At 38.8% G+C, this 21,863-nt stretch overlaps 2 protein-coding genes across 2 annotated transcripts; one reads left to right on the top strand and one right to left on the bottom strand.

The window, feature by feature from the left end:
• Positions 1-11,229: 11,229 nt before the first annotated feature.
• On the bottom strand, positions 11,230-12,587 carry LOC129770623 (uncharacterized). Its single transcript, XM_055773576.1, has 5 exons — positions 12,427-12,587; positions 12,273-12,366; positions 12,084-12,215; positions 11,598-11,980; positions 11,230-11,525 (listed from the first exon to the last, which is right to left on the bottom strand). Exons 1-5 carry the CDS (start codon positions 12,464-12,466, stop codon positions 11,326-11,328), a joined length of 849 nt encoding a protein of 282 aa, XP_055629551.1. The 5' UTR covers positions 12,467-12,587; the 3' UTR covers positions 11,230-11,325.
• Positions 12,588-18,921: 6,334 nt separating this feature from the next.
• Positions 18,922-20,214, top strand: LOC129770622 (uncharacterized). The gene is made up of 4 exons (XM_055773574.1): positions 18,922-19,082; positions 19,216-19,444; positions 19,509-19,888; positions 19,959-20,214. The coding sequence occupies exons 1-4, from the start codon at positions 19,043-19,045 to the stop codon at positions 20,129-20,131; spliced, it is 822 nt and encodes a 273-aa protein (XP_055629549.1). The 5' UTR covers positions 18,922-19,042; the 3' UTR covers positions 20,132-20,214.
• Positions 20,215-21,863: the final 1,649 nt, after the last annotated feature.

The following is a 21,863-nucleotide window of genomic DNA, read 5'->3' as shown; positions in this document are numbered from 1 at the left end:
ATAAATTCTACGATTTCCAAAAAGTAAATGATGTCAAAGTAACATTGGGAAAATTTCCAACAACAATCATCAGTTGAAGAATATTTTATAGTTGAATTCGCTTGTTGCCAGTCCAATACTTTTGTGACATGACAACACGTTCTGTGAGAAGAAACAGTGCCCACACAGCGTTGTCACTTCATAAAATCAATAAAGTGTATTAAATATGAATTTCGTCGTACTGAAGCAAGTATTGTATCTTTCATGTTAATGATTATCCTGAATACTTCTCCCTTTCTTATGAGATATCCCCTTCACAGGTCCATCCTATAGGGGAGGGTGGTCCTAACCCGACCGGTGTTCCTGGAGCTTTCTCTCTCTCACTTGTATATTAGGAATGGTACTTTCTATCAAATTCGTGGTCCAAGATCGACCCCCAATTTTTACTTCGTAATAATTTAGCACGTTCATTCTGGCACTTGCTATTAATGGCTCTCGCTCACTACGCTGTGGAGTTTTCCCGAAGGCATGGAAAAATTCATTCGTTTACCCCGTTTTTAAAAAAGGCAGCAAAAAGCACGTCAAAAATTATAGAGGTATCGCTTGCCTTTGTTCTATCTCCAAACTATTTGAGATAATAGTTTTGGATTTCATCTCACACGCCTGCAGTAGTTACATCTCCGACCAACAACACGGTTTCGTGCCCAGAAGGTCTACTTCTACAAATCTGATGCTGTACACATCGTTCATCGCCCGCTCTCTGCAGTCTCGTAACCAGATCGATGCTGTTTATACAGATTTTTCGGCCGCGTTCGACAAAATCAATCACGATATCGTTGTCGCCAAACTCCAGCGTCTAGGTTTCCATAGTTTCCTTTTGAACTGGTTACACTCATTTCTGACTGATCGTGTGATGTCAGTGAAAATCGGCGATACCGTTTCATCTCCTTTTCGGGTGACATCGGGCGTACCTCAAGGAAGTCATCTCGGTTCTTATATATTCCTGCTTTACCTCAATGATATTAATCTTTGTCTAAAGTGTCCCAAACTTGCATATGCGGACGATTTTAAATTGTTCTACACTGTGAATAGTGTCGATGATGCGATATTCCTACAGCAACAACTCGATATTTTCTCTGATTGGTGCGAAACCAATAGAATGGTTTTAAATCCAGCAAAGTGTTCAGTCATATCGTTCACGCGGAAACGATCGCCTGTAACATTTTCGTAGAAAATACGCAATATCTCTTTGAAACGTGTTGTAACTATCAAGGATCTTGGTATCGTCTTAGACTCAAAGCTAACGTTCAACGACCATATCTCATACATCACCACCAAGGCATCTAGGATGTTAGGTTTCATTTTTCGCATCACAAAGCAATTCAAAGACCCACATTGTATCAAAGCTCTTTATTGTGCTTTAGTGCGCTCTCATCTTGAATATGCGTGCATAGTATGGTCTCCCTACTACCAAAATAGTGTCCAGCGAATTGAGGTGATCCAGCGGAAATTCGTCCGTTTCGCCCTACGCAACTTGCCTTGGAGCGATCCTTCGAACTTACCCAGCTATGAGGATCGTTGTAAATTGATCGAACTCGATTTGTTGAGCGTACGTAGAGATGTAGCGAAGGCAACTTTTATATCCGATCTAATTTCCTCGAAAATCGATTGTGCTGATCTTCTTCAGTCGATCGATTTTAATATACGCCCTCGTAACCTGCGTTCACATACATTTCTCTGCCTTCCTCACTCTCGCACAAACTACGGTTACAACGAACCCGTATCGAGTATGTCTCGTGTATTTAACCGCTGTTAATCTAGGGAATGTCAAAATTCCCTAGATGCTAGTAATTTGACTAGCTGGTTCGGATTCTACTCACAAAGAAAACGCTTCTTCCGTGGACGAATCGAGAGTAATTTATTTCTGTGATTTCTACAGTTTTTATACTAAAACTATCTCCCCAGTTCTTAATTCTACCCTCACCACACATAGCGATAAGCTACCTGAACATCTTATCACAATAATAACTGCCTGTTGGTGCGCAAGGGTATTCATTACTTCTCTTTTGCCTTGGTGCCAAACTCTTTTTGCCTGCGTCTTTCAGTTATTCCTGCCATGTGTTCTACCTGCTTATCCGGCAATCTCTTTTTGCCTGCGTCATTCTAAGTACCTATTTTCTAGTTGTTTTCTCCCTTTCTCGCTCCTATACGAGATACGGGGAAAACATGTGTTTCATAATTCAGTTTCTCCTATTCTCGCCGTTGCTCGAGATAGGGAAACACATATTTCTTTTATTATCCCTAGATAGTAAACAAATTTTACCACCGGCCCTGATTTGACATTTCCGTCCGTAACAACCGCTGTTACTTATCTTATGACTTTCACTTATCTCGCGCCAGTTTAAGAAAGGCATTCTTGACCGCTCTTTCCAGTTAGGCATAGTTTTAAGTAGATTAAGTATTTTATGTTATTAATTTATTAGGTATCATTAGGGCACTCATGTTCAGGCCTGTTGATAGCAATGAATAAACTAAACTAAACTAAACAAGCCTAGCTCATCGGACAGTGCTCACTACCGGGGAAACGCATTTAATTTTTCTATCATAATTTTTTGATTAACTTTTGATTAACAAAGATGTATGCATCTGTGTGCACGTACGCGAACCTTTGCAAGGACGTTTATTTTTTCGTATTGAAGATGGCGTTGACGTTCGCGTGTGTATTTTTATGTGCACTTTTTTTGTCCAACTTCACACGCGTCGCTCTAAGGCTAAGTTCTTTCCACTCTAACCTTCACTCTCTCTTTCTCAAATTTTATTTGCTCACTATAAAACTTTATTTTCTTTTTTCATTCTACTGGATATGTGCTAACACTATCATCCCCGATCTTATTGTGGGATTTCATGCCATTTCCGGTCTTTTAGATCCGTTTTCAATGAACCGGAAGTCACCATCCACGATTCCAAAATGTCATTGGAATACGATATTCGACTTCCGCTGGTAAGACACCTGTACCCAATACCCATATCGTATAGGTTTTCCATATTTTTTGTCATTTAATACTACTGTTAGCAAACCGAAGGTCCAAATAAGATCATATTCGATTTTCTGGAATCTACGTTCATCTATTGTTGACAAACGGAACTGTAATTAATTAAATTAATCATTCATGTTCATTAATGTTGGGTAGAAAATCATCAATAACTTTGAGTAGTATTAAGATATTGACATGTTCTGCATCGCAAAATGTTGGTCTTGTTCAGCTCTATAAGTACAATTAGCTTGTTTTCGTACAATTTTTAGAGCGCATCAATACCAACATTTTGCGATACAGATTTTGTCAATATCTTTATCCTGCTCAAAGTTATTGATGGGTTTTCATCCAAAAACTCATGATTTCAATTTAAATTTACTCAAACACAAAAAATAACATAGTTTTAAAAATCACATATTATATAGAGTGAAATTTGTTCTTACAAATTCCGTCAACAAACATTTTTTATGTTTGCCCCAGAAAGAAAGACAAACAAATGAAAAGAACATATTTTTCGGAAGAAATATTAGTAACTTTGAGTGATGTTGAGATATTGACAAGTTCTGCATCACAAAATATTTGTACTATTAAGTTCTAAAAGTCTTCCGAAAATATTTCGTATGTAGAATTTGAAATATAAAAGTCAGAGCAAAAAAAAAACGTTTTTTCATCCTTACGCAACTTAGGAAAAAAGGTGCTATATCGGTTATTTCAAGAGATAAAACAAAACTTTATTCTACAAAGAGGTCTCAAATAACTGGGGCTACAATATTGTTGACCTATGTTTATCACTATCTTTGAAAATAAGAAAGTTATATTTTTTTATTTCATCGACAATTTTGGTCACCCTATTTTTGATAACATAAAAATGAGCGCTATGTCATATGTAACAACTTTGTCGAAGGCAGTACTTGTGCAATTTTTTATTTTGTTTCTACCTCAACACAATAGTATGCGAACGCTCACTGCTCCAACATATCTGTTCTGATGTTATTATTTTTATGATCACACTAGCTGACCCGGCAAACTAAGTCCCGCCAAAAATTTGTTTTTTGTTATCAATACCTTCAAACATTCACGGTTTCTTACTATGAACAAGTTCATGGGTTCAATCGCAGAACTGTTCATTGATTAATCTTCTATTCGTCTCCGTTGAATTTACTTTTTACTTTAAAATTCCTAGTATTTCTAACAAAACCCATTATTATAATATCAGATTATTTTCAGACACAATTCTCGTCCAAGATTTTTCAACCACTTGTAAATAACATGTTTCACCGTTACATGGAATAAATGTTTTATACAGAAAATATGATAGAATAAAGACAGCCCTAAATCGAACAATTCCTTCGCGAGTTCTGCTCTTATCAACACATCTGGCGATCCTTTTTTTTGGTATAGATAGTAGAAGGTATATGAGTGCGTCTCATCACATTAAAATCCATTTCCAGTTTCGAACAAAGATCAATTTCGCTAGCACAAACATCAAATGGACTAACAGCACTTGTCACTATGTTATTGTAGAACATATGAGAATTTAATTTTCCAAATTTTCCCTTTTTCCATCATTTTTCCGAAAATTTTGAATTGTCATGTTTGGCTGGAACATTTTTGTTTGAAATATGTGTAATATTTTTATGGGACCTCCTCACCATTCCAGAGGAGGAAGGGGTGTCATACCATTATAGAAACATTTCTCATACCCAAAAACCCTCACATCCCAAATTGTGCTTGATTAGCTTTCGAGTTATGCAGGAATTTAGGTTTCACTTGTAAGACAGCCCACCCTTAGAGAGCGGGAGGAGTGTATAACCACCATAGAAATATTTATTGCATCCTAAAACCTCCACATGCCAAATTTGTTTTCGTTAGCTTGATTAATTCTCGAGTAATTCAGAAATTTGTGTTTCATTTGTATGACAGGCATCGCATGACAGGCAAAGGGTTTGACCCGAAAAGAGATAATCGATGGTGTCGGTCGCTTCAAGAACTCCACACTAAAAACTGTGAGGATTCTTGCATGCGATCGACTGAAATCTGTGTCATATAAAAATGACAAAAGAATTCTCAATCGGACAAACTCTTTTCGTGTGACTTTTGAGGGTTCCGCCCTTCCAAATTACGTTGCAATAGGGGCACTTCGTTTACCTGTTCGGTTGTTTGTACCCCGGGTAATGAAATGCAACAAATGTATGCAACTCGGTCACACGGCCGCCTATTGTTGCAATAAAAAACGTTGCGCAGATTGTGGAGAGAGCCATGATGAGAATCCTTGCGCGAAAGAGCACAAGTGTCTTCATTGCGGCGGGACTCCTCATGATTTTACTCAATGCCCGGTGTACATACAACGAGGGGAAAAACTCAAGCGTTCCTTAAAGGAACGTTCCAAGCGGACTTTTGCAGAAATGCTTAAGAGTTCCGTGCCAACGACATAGGACAATCCCTACTCCATTCTGCAGAACGAGCCTGTTGCTGACGCTCCCAATGCCGGATGTTCCGGTACATCGCAGGGTGCCATCAGGAAAAGAAAAATTATTTCTATTCCATCACTCCCCAGAAAGAATACCGAAACTTCCCAAGTTGGAATGAAGCCTCGAACTGAACGTGCTGAGAATAGGCCGAAGCAAGTACCTCCCGGTTTACGTGGTCATGCTACCAACCAGGGGTCCTCAGCACTTCCCGGAACAACAACGAACACGTCTGTTCCATTTTCGCGGTCGAAGCAACAGCCACAATCTGGCTTGCTTGCGCTTTCTGACCTGGTGGACAACATTTTAAATGCTTTAAATATAAATGATCCTCTTAAAAGCATAGTATTATGTTTGCTTCCGGTTGTGAGAACATTTTTGAAAGAAAAATGTGGCTTTTTAGCAGCGTTCATTTCCCTCGATGCCTAATTCAGCGCAAGAGGTCAAGGATTTGACCACTGTCATACAGTGGAATTGCAGAAGCATCATCCCTAAACTAGACCAATTTAAATTTTTAGTTCACAGTTCTAACTGTGATGTATTTTCTCTCTGTGAAACATGGCTTTGTTCAGCCGACGAGCTGAATTTTCACGATTTCAACATTATTCGCCTCGATCGTAACGACTCGTTTGGTGTCGTACTATTGGGGATCAAAAAACGTCACTCCTTCTATAGAGTCACTATCCCATCGATTACAGGCATTGAAGTTGTCGCTTGCCAGATACAAATCAATGGCAAAGAACTCTGCATTTCTTCGATATATATTCCTCCCAGGACTACGGTAGGCCGCCATCAGTTCTTTGATATTATCGAGGCATTGCCGGAGCCGCGGTTAATCTTAGGTGACTTCAACTCCCATGGAACAGCATGGGGGTCACTCTACGATGACAACCGAGCCACGTTGATTTATGATCTGTGCGACAACTTCAACATGACAGTTTTAAATACTGGGGAAGCAACTAGGATAGCCAACCCTCCTGCACGGGCAAGCATGCTAGACATATCTCTCTGCTCTTCTTCATTATCCCTGGATTGCACATGGAAGGTAATCCAAGATCCCCACGGTAGTGATCACCTACCAATAATTTTATCGATCGCCAATGAATCAAAATCTAGTGAGTCAGTCGATGTTGCGTATGATCTCACGAAGAATATTGACTGGAGAAAATTTGCGGAATTAATATCTGAAGCAATCATTTCGATGCATGAACTTCCTCCCCTTGAAGAGTATAACTTTATATCAAGTTTGATTTACGATAGCGCACTTCAAGCTCAAAAGAAACGTGTACCGGCTACCACTTTCCGACGTCGTCCTCCATCACTTTGGTGGGATAGGGAGTGTTCAAAGGTCTACCTTGAAAAATCATCCGCTTTCAAAAAATTCAGGAAAACTGGATTAGTGGAATGGTTTCGAAAGTACCAAGCTCTAGAAGCCAAACTAAAAGGTCTGATTAAAGCAAAAAAGCGTGGATATTGGCGGAAATTCGTCAATGGTTTGTCAAGGGAGACCGCTATGAGTACTCTTTGGAATACGGCTAGGAGAATGCGTGGCTGGAACCATAGCAATGAAAGTGAGGAATACTCTGACCGTTGGATTTTCAAATTTGCAAGGAAGGTTTGTCCCGATTCTGTTCCTGCACAGAGCGTCGTACGCGATATTCCGCTCCAATGCGATTATGAGAATTTTTCGATGGTAGAATTCTCAATTGCCCTCCTCTCATGTAACAATTCAGCTCCGGGGTCGGACAAGATTAAATTCAACTTGTTGAAGAATCTTCCCGACTTGGCGAAACAGCGTTTGCTGAACTTGTTCAACAAGTTTCTGGAGTTGAATATTGTCCCACATGACTGGAGGCAAGTGAGAGTGATAGCCATACGAAAACCCAACTCGCGATCACAACTCGTATAGGCCGATTGCAATGTTATCCTGTATTCGCAAATTGTTAGAGAAAATGATTCTACTTCGTTTGGACAAGTGGGTCGAAACGAGCTGTCAAATACGCAGTTTGGCTTCCGCCGAGGTAAAGGGATGAATGATTGTCTCGCGCTGCTATCTTCTGAAATCCAAATCGCATTTGCTCGCAAAGAACAAATGGCTTCCATTTTCCTCGATATCAAAGGGGCATTTGATTCAGTTTCCATGGAAATTCTCTCAGAGAAGCTTCATAATCGTGGACTTTCACCAATTCTGAATAATTTCCTGTACAATTTACTGTCAGAAAAGCACATGAATTTCTCTCATGGCAACTCAAAATCTTCTCGTTACAGTTTTATGGGCCTACCGCAAGGCTCCTGCCTAAGCCCCCTCTTGTACAGTTTTTATGTCAATGATATGGATGATTGTCTAACTAGAGACTGCACGCTGAGACAACTTGCAGACGATGGAGTTATTTCCATCACGGGTACTAATCCCGTTGCTCTGCAAAAGTCGTTGCAAGATACCATGAACAATCTGTTCACGTGGGCCCTCAAGCTGGGTATCGAATTCTCTACGGAGAAAACTGAAATGGTCGTTTTTTCTAGGAAGCACGAACCCGCCCAATTCCTGCTTCACCTATCCGGCAAAACGATCCAACACTCTATGTTTTTCAAATACCTGGGTGTATATTTTGATTCGAAATGTACCTGGGGGAGCCACATTGCTAACTTCGAAAATCTACTCCAACTGATTCCTCAGTCAAGTTTTATGTCTTTATACCATGAGTACCTTACCCACGACGTGCACCCTTCACCAGGCATCTCCAACCAAGTTTGCTTCCCATACTTTTGCAATTCCTCTGTCATTTTTGATCTGTCCATGCGGCAAAAAATCCATGGAATCCCAGATCATCTACGCTCAGATTCTATTCCGCCGATATTTTCGGCAGAATATGGGAAAGTTAGATCTGAGAAAATGTTCTTTACTGACGGTTCATTCATAAACGGGTCCACTGGCTTCGGCATCTTCAATGAAAATTCCAGTGCCTCTTTCAAACTCAAAGATCCTTGTTCCGTGTATGTCGCTGAACTGGGTACGATATATTACGCATTAGGGATCATTGAAACATTGCCCATCGACCACTATTTTATTTTTTCAGACAGTCTCAGCTCAATAGAGGCAAGCCGCTCAATGAAAGTTGATAAACGCTCATCTTATTTCCTAACAAGAATAAGACAACTATTGAGTGTTTTGGTCGAAAAATTATTCAAGATTACCTTAGCATGGGTTCCCTCTCATTGCTCGATTCCGGGGAATGAGAAAGCGGACTCGCTAGCTAAGGTGGGCGCTTCAGAAGGCACACTTTTTGAAAGGCAAATTGCCTATAATGAATATTTTCACATTCCTCGTCAGGACACACTCGTTAGTTGGCAGCGCATGTGGAGTGAAGATGAGTTCGGTCGTTGGTTACACACGATTATCCCTAAGGTTTCGACGAGTGCTTGGTTTAAGGGATTGAATGTAGGTCGTGATTTCATTCGCGTGATATCTCGGATCATGTCCAATCACTACAACCTAAACGCGCATCTCTATCGCATTGGGCTCGCAGCAAACAATCTTTGTGATTGTGGCGATGGCTACCACGACATCGAGCATGTTGTCTGGTCGTGTATCCGGTTCCATGCTGCTCGCTCTCAGCTCTCTAGAGCACTGAGAGCAAAAGGCAGACAATCGGATATCCCCGTCCGGGATATCTTAGGTAGCCGGGATCCTGATCTTCTGCTTCATCTATACCTGTTCCTCAGAAACGCCGATGTCAACGTTTAATGATGTTTCCTTCGTTGTGTCCCCGTTTTATATCCCTCCTATCCGATCGATAAACTTTTACTTAGTCGCGGCAATACATACACACACTCTTTACAGATACACGGGCCAAAGGTTGTGCAGTCCACTGATGATTCAACAAGAGCCAAAGGTTGTACCGCTCATGACAACTCTACACGAGCTGATGATTGCGCCGGTTAGTGACCATTCTATCCTGGATTCCTCGAGTCGAGAAGACGCACCACGCTAGATATGGGGTACATACTGGGGGGGGCGTTGCTGATTAATGGTCAGCTGCATCCAAATAGGAAGTATCCCATGTCGGGCACACGTACAGAGCATTGGAGACAGCAACATCCCAATTACGAGAACACTTGTAATACTAACCTCGAGCCGACCGCGAGTAATCGGTTACATATTACTAACATAGATAATAAGAAAAACTGTTAAAATATTGAACTCCGGCCCCGTCAGGCTAACGCCATAGGAGCCTTGATAAAAATATATATTTTGGAAAAAAAAAATATACTTACAATTCTCTTTTTATTAAATACGATTCCTTTCTATGTGTTGGTTCTACATTCTTCCGTCCTAATCATGTGTTCGCTTCGTTCTTGGTTGAATGCCGACCCTGAGGTTAAATTCCACCTCTGAGCTATCCAGAACTTAGAGACCCAATACACCTTCAACCTCGGGTCAATGCTAATGAATTAGTTCTGCAATAATGTCAGCAGTTATTCCACATCCAACAACTGGACGAAACATGAAGTGAAGTTGAGTTAAATTCCAGTTCGTGTGAAGCGAAGTGAAGTGAAGCTAACTTCAAGTTAGGTGAAGTGAAGTGGAGTAACGTGAATGGAATGAAGTGAAGTGAAGTGGAGTGAAGTGAAGTGAGGCGAAGTAAAGTGAAGAAAAGAATGGGGAGAAAAAGAAGAAGAAGCGCGTCTTGATTTTTGAGTTTTAACATAAGGGCTGGAGACTTCACTCTCACCTACACCGATAAATTGCAAACTATCCCGATTGACGTCTTGGGAGACCCTATTATCACAGATATACGGCCTCCATTGCTGTAGCCATATGCCATATGCTGATTTCCAGCATATAGCATATTGATATAAATATAAGTTATCTTTCGAAAACAGCAAAATTCATGACAATTCTCGCAATTCATCCGTTTTATTCAAATTTGAGGTTCTATGTCTCTAGAAAAACACTCTGTACAAGTAAGAAAACATGAGAGAGCGTATTCGCAAAGCATAGTTAAAATGTTTGATGTAATAAACTTCATTACGTTTTGAAAAATTTTGTACATCACCGTCAATGAAAGTGGTTCCGTTCATGCCGTAAAAGAATTTTATAATAAAAAATGAAATAGTATACAGGCAAACCTTTTTTTTTTGTGCGGGGGATAAGGACCACACAAAAAAATCGTGCAAAACTTCACCTGTAGCTTTCAAAAATCGTGTTCGGTACACATTTTGAAAAAAAACTTTTTTTTTTGTGCGGTAGATAGGGACCGCATATAAAACGTTTCCCCCATGAAAATAACTCAAATCCACGCCGTTCACCGTTCAATTTCCTTTTGTTTCCCTGTTTTGCGATGGGACACTTTGTCTTTTCGGTTGCGCGTGGCTGTTTTGTGATTTTAGTGGCATGTCGAAACGTATTGCTGTTAGAAATCATGTCATGCAAAAACTTAGAAAAACTTAGAGCACTTGATGGTAGAAGGGGAATGATTTCAGAAGTGGATAATTGAGACGCAAATATGCTTTCTTCGCACTGAAATGCATATAAACCATTAAAAAGCTAAATGGACGATAACTTCGTCAAATACGCTTCTTTTCATATACCGCACAAAAAAATCGCACAAAAAAAAACCGCACAAGAACAGAAAATCGCTCAAAAACAGGTTTTACTGTTCGATCAAATCCAACTATCCAGGCTTGAAAGCAGAGAAATCGCTAAATCGCCTTATGTTATTCTCAAGGAATCTTGGATTGCAGTGTAGTTCGTTCGATATTTATTTATTCAGTTTTAATGTATTTTGAGTTCTGTTTTCCTGTGTTCGGAAACAACAATTGAAAATTGAGCGCGATGCGATTTATTCCTTCTCGTTCATCGTTTTAACGCACTGTGCCATCGGTGGAATCAAACAGGAGCACTTATACGTATACTTATCCACAATTTCGGGCGCCAGAGAATCACCGATGTTCATCGTCAATTTTCCATATTTACATTGCAAATTGGGGTCACTTGTGACTTTTCCCGGTGTACCCTCAACCAGTTTGTCTGAATCATTAGCTGTGAAAACAATTGAAAAAATTAATTATTGATTAAACATTAGAGTCCACAAATTGCAACAAATCCGCTTACGCATGCGCCATTCCCATGGGCAGCAATTATCGCCGTAATACACCGGAGCTCCGCCATTGTATGCCTGCTTGGCGTAGAACAGTTCAAAACCACAAGTCGTTTCGTAGCAATTTGGATCGGTTTTCATGTTCACTTCGTTGAATTTGCTGTGACAAATGCAGGTTAGACACTTGTTCCCAGCGGGATGCATCCGCTGTCCCTCCAGATACTGTTCACCGTCGAGAGAGCATTTTGATGCCTTAAGTTTCGCTTCGCCACATAGTTGACCTGCCGAACAGCAGCTGTTGGGTTTGTAGGTGCGAACGCAATTATCATAATCAAAGCGCTGGAAAAACTCGGCACAATCCACGTGTGCACAACGAAATTGGGCAAATGGTGTTCCGCTAGATAATAGAGCATCATTAGATGATGTTACTGGGTAATTTGAGTGTAAATATTTGGTTTTGCAATATACATTTGATCCGTGAATAGAAAAATAGTTCTCACCTGCGACAATAGCACAAAGCAGAACAGAAGGGATTCACTTTTTCGCTTGGAATCTGCTCACTTAGTGCGTAGGTATTTCCATTGAAATAACATTTGGAATTATCGTGCTGAGTAACACTTGGACAATCGTATCTATTTGTGTAGTGTTGGCAATTATAAATGCACCATTGAATATAAGACGATACTTACCTTGTTGGACAACCGAACTTATTCTCACCGATTGGGGTACAGTTCATAGTTTTATAATGTTTGATGGGAACATTGCAGGCGACAGCGACTGCCACTATAATTCATAAAAGGAATTATATGAATGGTTTTTGGAAGAATATCACCAAATTTTTACCCATTGCAATAGAGATAAAACATCGCGAATAGAAGGTCATTTCGTTGCGGCTTCGGTGGCTTCAACACAATGTGACTTAGTTCGGACTGAAGGAAGAAGATCTACAAAATTCCCCACGCTTCGCAGTGAAACAAAACGATGATCTCAAACGAAGCGTGGGGTATATAAGAAAATCAATGATGGGAGTTCCCCGAAAGATGCTCCGTTCCACATTTAATGTATATATTCACTAATAATTACTATTGTCATTTTGTAGGCATACATTTGGTCTCGAGGAAAACATGTGGAAGATATTACGTTACTTCATTTAAGGACGGCAGTGAAATGAACTGATGTGGTAAAGTTTGTTTCATTTCTTGTTAAATCATAATCAACGAAATGAAATATAAAAATAATCGCTCCAGCGTCGGTTAGTTCCAATTCCACGTAGATAATCTGTCGATGTTTTTTGAAGCGATATACGCGGCTTTTCAGAGTAACAATGTAATATAATGAATATTCAAAATTCAGGAAAATCAGTATTCTGGAACATGGTTTCTGCCGTAGAAAAAAACATTACTTGTCTGAAACAATTGACTTTCATTCGAATTATTTTTTTTAATTAGTGAAATGTAGTGAAATTTAAAACGAGTATATCTAAAAGACGCTTTATCTTTATGTTCCACGTAGCACAATCGTGCTACTATTGCTCCCAGTTTCAGTAGAAATATGATTATAATATCAATTGCTTTCGCTGAGACTCGCTCAAATACTTCATACCACCGTTCCGATTGATTGGCAAGACTAAAGCGTTTCAATCCCTCTTCTCTGGTTTGTATGCTGTGCTTGTACCTGGAGAGATCGAAGAACATGTTCTGTTTATTTATGGCGACGAATGCTTCTCCCAAAGCAGAATCCAAGAGTGGTAGGTAAGTGATTTGAGGATGAGAAGAACAGAGTGCGAAGTTATTTTTGAAATGCTGTATCTTCGTTAATAATCAACTCATGAAGATGGAATATACAAAATTCTAAAGCTTTATTGGTTTTCAGGTTTAGGAATATTCTACGAACACATTATTGATATTTTGGCTTTGTAGTGCGCCAAAATATCGATAAAATATAAATCAATTTCTTTCTGTTTTTCAACCAAGTCAATAGCAAATCCAATTAGCCTTATCAGATAGTTTCCATTTGATTCATAAAATATTCCTATAGGACCTTTCAAAACAAATATATTTTTGTTTGAATGAAAAACTACCCCTTCGTTTTTGATGATAAATAACTCAATAAATAATGAACGCACCGCAAATCGAAAGACAGATTTGAAAACTCCAATTAATTATGCGCAAGGTTAACTTGTTGCTTTGAAGACAAAAATAAATCAAATTTTTGCATGGGTTGTAACATTGTGATTGTGCCATACACAAGTTTTTTGTAATGTTTTAGAATACTTTCTGTAATTTTGTAAATATTGTAGTAAGCTCTAATGTTAGCAGATTTATTTTAGCCTAGTATATCTCCAGAACCCTTGTGAACGTTTCATATTGATACGTGTAGCCGTTTTTCTAGTCTATCGATCAAAGTTTTGAGTAAATTAGAGGAACACTTCATCGCAAATTGTGACAACAACTTAGCTTACAAAATTCTATGCGTACCCTCGGAATGAACGGTTCGTAGCTTTCGTTTTATGCACAAATAATCATCTTTGGAATAATTTTGACATCACTAAATTGCTGCATTTCCTGCACAAAAAATGAAGCCCAAATATTGAGGCTTTGGTGGTTATATAACCTTCGTGATTTCTGAAGGTTATGCTAGAACCTAGGAGAATACCCTTGAACTTTGAATTATTTTTTATTAAAGTAAAGCTTTGGATTTTGCAGCCCGTTCACCCCTATTGTGTGATGCACATGCCTGAAAGATGAGCACACACAATAAAATACGACAATTTTAATTTTGGCCAAGTTTTGGTCGCTCCACCCTTTTATTCCTACCAAAGAGGCAGCTTCCAAAAATTAAACTTTAAATTGTTTTTTCTAAATTTTTAAAAAAATTAAAAAAAAAAATTATTTTGTTTTTTCTAAATAATTATTTCCACAATTGGTCGGGGTTCTGCCAAAACGAACCAAGCGCCAAAACATTATTTTGAGATATTTCAATTTGAAGTTTGGACTCCCACTAATTGACTGCGTCGGATCAAATCTATCATTTTACCGCTCACGTGCTACAAACAGGATGTCGAACATAATACTATAATACTACTATAATACTGAAAAAAATCAAAATTATGTTTCTGCTTGACACGCAAAACTTCGTTCTCTTTGCAGCCAGAGCGAACCAAGTACATGCTAATTATTAACATAATGTCATTACACAACACATTAGTATTTTGCAACGGCTTTTGACTAATTTCATAAATGGTATATATATTGACTCACTTTTGCTGTTTCTACAAAATGATGTCTTAATAAATGAAAACAAATTTATTGAGAAATACATTACACTTGGTTCGTTGTGGTTGAACACTATTTTGAAAAATGCAGATCAGCGCTTCTACACTTCAAGGCAGCCCTTAGGCTGTCTTGCTCACAAAATCTGATCCCAGGAGCTGTCCGGAATAGAAAAATCTGTTAAAGATTCGGATCTGCCTTCTTGAAGAAAACGATCACTATCGTCCGATGCCATATTGTGGGTTTATGGTTCACTTTGGTTGAATGCAATTTGGTTTTTTTTACAGTCTGCTACACAGAATTTTTCTTTCGGAGCTGTTATCAATTGTCCGAATGGCATGGTTATTTTACAGTCGATAGATTATAATTTTATGCATCCAATGGTGTAAGTAACTCAATTTTGAAAGAAATAGCGCTTGGTTCATTTTGGCAGAACCTCGACCAATTATTGTCGTTGAAACGCAGAATCTTCAAAAGACGCTTAGTCGAGAGAGGTTGTTGTATGGATGAATCGATCTCCATTCGGCCGTGGATCAATCTCCATCGCTGATTATTGTTGCGTGGACGTAGTTGTTTTATAACAACACAAAGATGGTCAATTGAGGGCCCTGAGTATCGAACTCACGGTCGATCGCTTAGTAAGCGAACGTGAAACCAATGTGACCTCCAAAACAAAATGATAAATGAAACTTATTCCTCTTTGTTATGATTTTAGCATTTTGGCACTGAGAAAAGATTCTCGGTTGATCAAATTTTGAAACGTTTATTCTATGTTAGTTGATTTTCTCAAAATAAAATCATGCCTTCACATCTGACATCACTGATCATACCGAGAAAAAGTGACAGAAGTCTTTCCAGTCATTTCAATGAAACTTGTGTACTGGAATAGGACATTTTGCTCGACTCGACAGTGAGTGGAGCCGACACGAGACGAGACGAATTGTTCGTCTCGTTATATAGAATAGGGCCCATGTCTGACATTGAGCTATCCAGAAAAAATCTGAGAACCGTGACGCTATCACTACGCTGGAGTAATGATCCATTAATGCAATGTTTAAAAACAATTGGTTGTTTTTACGGTAAAGCTTTCTGCTAGTAGTGCATTTTTGAATGTTGATGTACATGTTATTAAAGGTGCACCATTTCGCCAATAAATCGAGCAGTTTTTTGAGTCACCGACGAAAAGAAACAAACTATTTTGTTCACTCAAAGCAAACGATTTTGAAAGAAACGATGAGAAGTAATGTAACCACAACAATACAATTCTATGCAGATGTTTACTTCTCACGATTGCATGCGATTCGTGCAGCTACATTTTCGTAAAAAGCTGCAAGCAATGTCACCGCGGTCAAAAAATCTATAAATGCTACCTTGCAGTACTTCGGAACCATTCTGAAACCATCACAATTGAGAAGAATCCACATTAATGGAAATTTTGTTATTACGTAGATATGAGTTTAGCCAGGAAAGAAAGTTAGATGAGACATTCAATTTGTTGAGCTTGGCTAGCAAGATTCCATTATCAACACGACCGAATGATGCTTTATGATCCGTGTAAATGGCGTCGATCTGATGACCCTGTTCCGTAGTACTCAAACATATCGATGTGAACTCCAATAAATTTATTGAGGCTGATCACCCGGGATAAAATTCGTGTTGCGAAAGGAAGCGATTCAGGGTCAAAGTCACCAAAGAGACCTTTCCGAGAGCAGTATGTGATAAGGCCTATAAGCTTTAGTAAACAGATCAATGTAAGTCTTTATCCGCCACTGATCATTTTGCCCCCAACAACAAGCAACAAGTTACTATTCCAATTAAAGGGGGCACCCCTGTCTGAAGCGTTCAGGTGTTTCGATTATTTTTTAGGGTATATTTGACGTTGTATTTTCCATTTTTTGAGTGCACAAACAATGATCATTACGATGTTGACAGTTGGATGCGTAGATGCTGTCTGGAAATCGGTACCATGTTGGTGGTATCAGTTCAGAAGAAACGATGTGCCGCAGAACGAATTCCAATGAGTATTTTGTAACTTTAGGACAATACGTTACATAGAAATTTTTGGAAATTGGAAAAATCGCTACTTAGAAGTTCATAAAAAATCGAAAAAAGGAGATATCAAAAAACGGCTATGTAACGCTTAAGATAATTCATTTTTACATGCTAATAAAAAAATTCAGCCAAATCAGTCGAGTAGATCCTGAGATATCACCACCACCAGTTGAAAAACATTGTTTTCAGAAAAACGCGTTTAAAAATTCGTACATCAATACCATATCCAAGCTTCCCAAAAATGAAAAAAAACAAAAAATCGATTTTCTCGACCTTCAAGACCGGGGTCCCCTTAATCGCTTACATTAAGGGGGTATTCTAGTGTAGAGGCACGAATTTCGGGCGTTTTTTCGGGCTCCTTAAAAATAAAACAAGAAATATTTTTGCCATCCATTTCATCATTATTTGTTCATCTGTCTTTTAACAACAAAACAAAAATTGAACGGAGAAAAATATTCATAACACGAATAGTTTAGAACTGATGAAGTGATAGGGTTCAAAAAAAAGTTGTGTCATGGCGTACACGATTCCAGCCCTTCTGGTTATCTGAAACAAAAAAATCTAACAGATTCTGAATTAGTAAAGATGCCGCTATTGCATGAATCTCGGACAAGTGAAAAACATCTTTTTTTGACAAAATGACGGCTGTTTGATAAACAAAATGCGGTTCAAAACGTGTTTTCTTATGTTCCCCAATTTTTAAAAAAGACAAGATTTAAAAATATCATTTTTAGAGGTTCATGGGATAGAGAGATGCCTGCAGATTGTGTCCATATAAATTCGACACTTAGGATATCGTGTACGCCAGTTTGAAAAAACTAGTTTCGAGAAAAATGCGTTTTGAGTTCATTGTTATGGATACCTCATCACTAAAATGGCTCAGTAAATAATAGAATTTTCGATAAGTTCTTTCTAGGTACAGGGTAACTTCGATATAACGTAAATTTCACTTTCAAAATTGTACGTTGTATCGAATTGTACGTTATATCGAAGCATAATAAAGAACTCACAAACGCAGCCTATAATACGTTATTGTGTTGCTGTTTTAGTAAAGTTAATGAATAAATTCGATCAAAAGACGAAACCAGCCTTTGTCATAATGTTTCCCTTCGTACTGTGGATTAAAGCTTGATTCGTTTAGAATTCGGAATCACAAAACCAGCTGTATTTCGGGATCGATTAAAGGTACAAAACATGTTCTAGCATCACAATACAGATCATTCATTGTTCTTTCAACTATGTGAATGTGTACGTTATAACGAGGGTACATTATATCGAAGTTCCCCAGTATATGCTTGAATGCCTAAACTACAAAAAAAGAAAACAAATGATTTTTTTAAAATTTCTAGACTAGAATACTGAATTAAACAAAATATCTGTTCACCTCTCCTAGAACAATCGAACAGTCGTCCAAACTGATGATTTGTGAACTTTATCAGATCGAATAAAACAAGTTTCACGAGAAATTCCCTGAATACGACGCGCAAAACACTACGACGAAATTTTCATATGCGCTAACTCTACTGGATCACAGGGTGACTCGAATGTCATGATTCTCTTCCAACATAAGGTGACTACCAATACGGCATCAATAGTCAATAGCTATACTACCAAACAAGCAACAAACCACTTTACTCACACTTTTTCTATATATGATAGATAAGACGAAAAAAAAAATTAGTTTGATAATACATTAAACGTATACTCCGAACTGAATCATAATGTGCAACGGTCAAACATATCGCGTTTCGAATAGAAAGTTGGAATTCATCAACTGAAATGAGTGATGTAGAGAAATGGAGAATATAAGTTCTAGAAATGGGAAGAACTAGAATACTGCTCATGCATTTGGTTTTACTGTTTACGCAGTGGTTCTATAAAATTAAATAATTTTGTTGCATTTATAATTCATTGAAAACACAATTTTTTGAGAGAGCTTGAGAAGGAATTGCATGTAACGACAGAATGTATTCCAAAGATAATGATACGTGTTACCCTAGAAGATGATTCGTTTAACTGCTTTTTCGGGAACAAAGATCTTGCACATAGAATCCTTGTTATTATTGTTTACCTTGAAATATTTTCGAATAAAAGACTGTGCCGTATATAACGCTCGTTCAGTTATTGCCGTGAAGATGAAAGGATCGTTTCTACCACTGCTCCTCGCGTACTTCGGTAGGCATCGGAATTCTTCACATTAACATTTCTATAGTGCTCATTATCGTTGACGTCACCTTAGAGCATCATCGACTCGAGTTCAGCATCTTAGCGTGTGTGAATAAATTATTTTCGGTTATCTCTTTTCAAGCTACCACAGGGTTGGCATGTCAACAGCCCACCCGGCATTATATTTCTATGGGATGTACTCCCAGTGAGCAGAAAGACGAGGAAGGGTGCCCCCTAAGCTATGATTGTCCCAACTTGAAAAACCGCCAGAATGATAAGTGTTATCTCTATGGAAAGACATATTCCTTCGGGGATTCCGTGCCAATGGAAGAAACATCATCTTCTTGTATCGCTGGACTCGGTTGTATCCCGTGAGTAGAATCAGATGTTTATTAAAAATAGACGAATCTAATCATATGTATTGCTGCTGAGAAGCGATGGTCTTAACTCCCGATTCATCTATGCACACATAGATTGTGCAGAGTTTTTCCGTCCGTACAAACCGGATTGCGTTCGACAGTATGCACCAAACAAATGTTGTTCATCAGGTGAGGTTTGTGGAGAAGTTAGAGATAAGCTGGCCAAGTGCACAGTAGGTGGGCACACCTACTATGAGGGAGAACGAATGCCCGTTCCAGACAATCCGTGTAAATCATGTATCTGCTCGGGAAGCTATGACAAACATAAGTTCAACTGCAAAGAACATTGTTACGAGACGAAATGCACATTTGAGATTTACAATAAGGACAAATTGTTCCAAGGAGCCGTTCCAGTTTACAAGGATGGAGTCTGCTGTCCTTGGAGTTGGAGATTACGTAAGTAGTGTAGTTTTGCACAAAACGCAGGTGATCACCGAGTGAATTATTTTCATTAACAATGTTGCAGCCGCTGATACTGATAAACTGGTGAAAGGAGCGAACAGCAATCCCGAGCTGCAATGTAAATATGGAAAACTCACATTGAATGTGGGTGATTCATTGGAGCCTTTCTCTGACACCGATGGAACCGTCAAATGTAGTTGTGCAATTCCTCCTTTGGTACATTGCAAGTTAGGTTGAAAAGAAAACTGATCCAAAGGACAACAGTACAGAAGGTGAAATCTTTTTAAAAAATGAAATAATAAAACGATTATTCAAGTGAAGTCACGTTTTTTTTAGTTCTGCGTGTTCGAAAGATTTTTGAATGCTGAATATTCTATTTTGAATGCTGATTGTTTGCGATGAAACGGATATCCAGTTACTATCCGGTATGAAATGCGGGATTTTTGTTCTAAATTAAATTAATATTAATTCAGAACTATAATTCATGACCATTATTACTGTTTTTCGTAATTTGTTTCTTTATGTCAATGCAATGAAAATTTATCGCGAACGGTAGTCGGTGGCCTTTTTCGCATTTGACATACAATCGGCTGCAGGTGATTATATCCTTGCTGAATCAGCGCCAGTAAATTTCAGAACGATATTTATTCTCTTGATGAACCGACGATGACGTCTGTTCTGTCGTGACGTCTGTTCCATACAATGATTGATAAACTCTATTGCATTGTTAAAGTCTACTGCCGGTTCGATATAGTGTTGAACGGCTTTGTGATGATGTTAGGAGTAATCTTTGGTCTTTGGCCAAAAGATGTTCGATGTTCAGGTTCCACTATTGCTAGAACTTTTCATTCCGTTAACCGTTACCGTTAGCATTGGAGTTCTCTATTTACCAGCAAGTAGGAAGAATGACATTCCAAACACATCGATTCAATCGGTGCAATTCACTCGAATCTCTCTCTCCTAACGATATCGTACTACAGTTTGGTGATTATAACCTATGCGATGTACACTGGGCTCTAAACGAAGATGGCTACGCGTCAGTTGATCTGGATCGCTCTCGACTGTGTACTACAAGTAGCTTATTTCAGAATGGTTTCTGCTTCCACGGCTTTTCCCAGATTAACAGCTTGGAGAATACTGAGAACCGCTCTCTTGATCTTGTCCTCGTTAACGACATCGTGCTACCGAGTTACCTCATTAGCGAATCTATTGAAGCGTTCTCTGAGATTGATCCTCGCCATCCTCCATTCGAGCTAGTCGTCGAATGTCTAACAGCTGTAACACACGGAACTGAACTCAATGATCCTGGATACGATTTCAAACGGGTCAACTTTGAGCATATGTGTGCAGCATTGCTTGTGGAGCGACTGGAATACTCTGGACACGATTCATGATACCGATGAAGCCGTTGGATTCTTCTCCAACGCTGTACTTCAGGCGATTACAGCACATGTTCCTTTGAGGCCTCCTTCGTGTAAACCGCTATGGTCAAATAACCGGCCTGTAATCACTCAGTTGTGATTTTTCGGTGGTTCAGACTTTGTTTACGCCTGAAAATCTCTCACTCGGTCAGAGCATTTAGGTCTGGCAAGCACGATTCAAATTCTACAATTTTCTTCCAATTATCGAATGGAATGCTCGAAAATTCCAATCCATTTTTCATCGATTTTAGTGTTAACGTATGCATTAAAAAAATGAACTAATTTCGGATGGCGATGAAAAAAAACTACAAAAGATAATTTAATGGAACAAATTTTTCTTAAATTTTAGGTTTATTAAGCCTACAAGAAAAATTATTCAAGGCTTTTGATTCGCAGCAGCAGCACTGTCAAGCAACTTGATGAGTTTTTCATACTGCCAGCTCCACCCCACAGCGAAGGAGTTGGACATTCTGAGGCACTTTGTGTCCGCCAGATATAGCCAATCTGGAACTTACAATATCCTCTCTCTGCCGCTCCTTAAGCCGGGA

This window comes from Toxorhynchites rutilus, chromosome 2 (genome assembly GCF_029784135.1).
Source record: "Toxorhynchites rutilus septentrionalis strain SRP chromosome 2, ASM2978413v1, whole genome shotgun sequence".
In the NCBI taxonomy this organism is placed as follows: domain Eukaryota; kingdom Metazoa; phylum Arthropoda; class Insecta; order Diptera; family Culicidae; genus Toxorhynchites; species Toxorhynchites rutilus.
The sequence above is the reverse complement of the archived record's forward strand: the minus strand, read 5'-3'. Positions and strand labels throughout refer to the sequence as shown.

Excerpts from the sequence above, each read along its gene's own strand:
- LOC129770623 (XM_055773576.1), bottom strand. The coding sequence starts at position 12,466 with ATGACCTTCTATTCGCGATGTTTTATCTCTATTGCAATGG. Across the intron at positions 12,367-12,426 it reads TTTTATCTCTATTGCAATGG|TGGCAGTCGCTGTCGCCTGC; the intron begins GTAAAAATTTGG and ends TATGAATTATAG. Across the intron at positions 11,526-11,597 it reads CCCATGGGAATGGCGCATGC|CTAATGATTCAGACAAACTG; the intron begins GTAAGCGGATTT and ends TTGTTTTCACAG.
- LOC129770622 (XM_055773574.1), top strand. The coding sequence starts at position 19,043 with ATGAAAGGATCGTTTCTACCACTGCTCCTCGCGTACTTCG. Across the intron at positions 19,083-19,215 it reads ACTGCTCCTCGCGTACTTCG|CTACCACAGGGTTGGCATGT; the intron begins GTAGGCATCGGA and ends TCTCTTTTCAAG. Across the intron at positions 19,445-19,508 it reads GCTGGACTCGGTTGTATCCC|CGATGGTCTTAACTCCCGAT; the intron begins GTGAGTAGAATC and ends GCTGCTGAGAAG.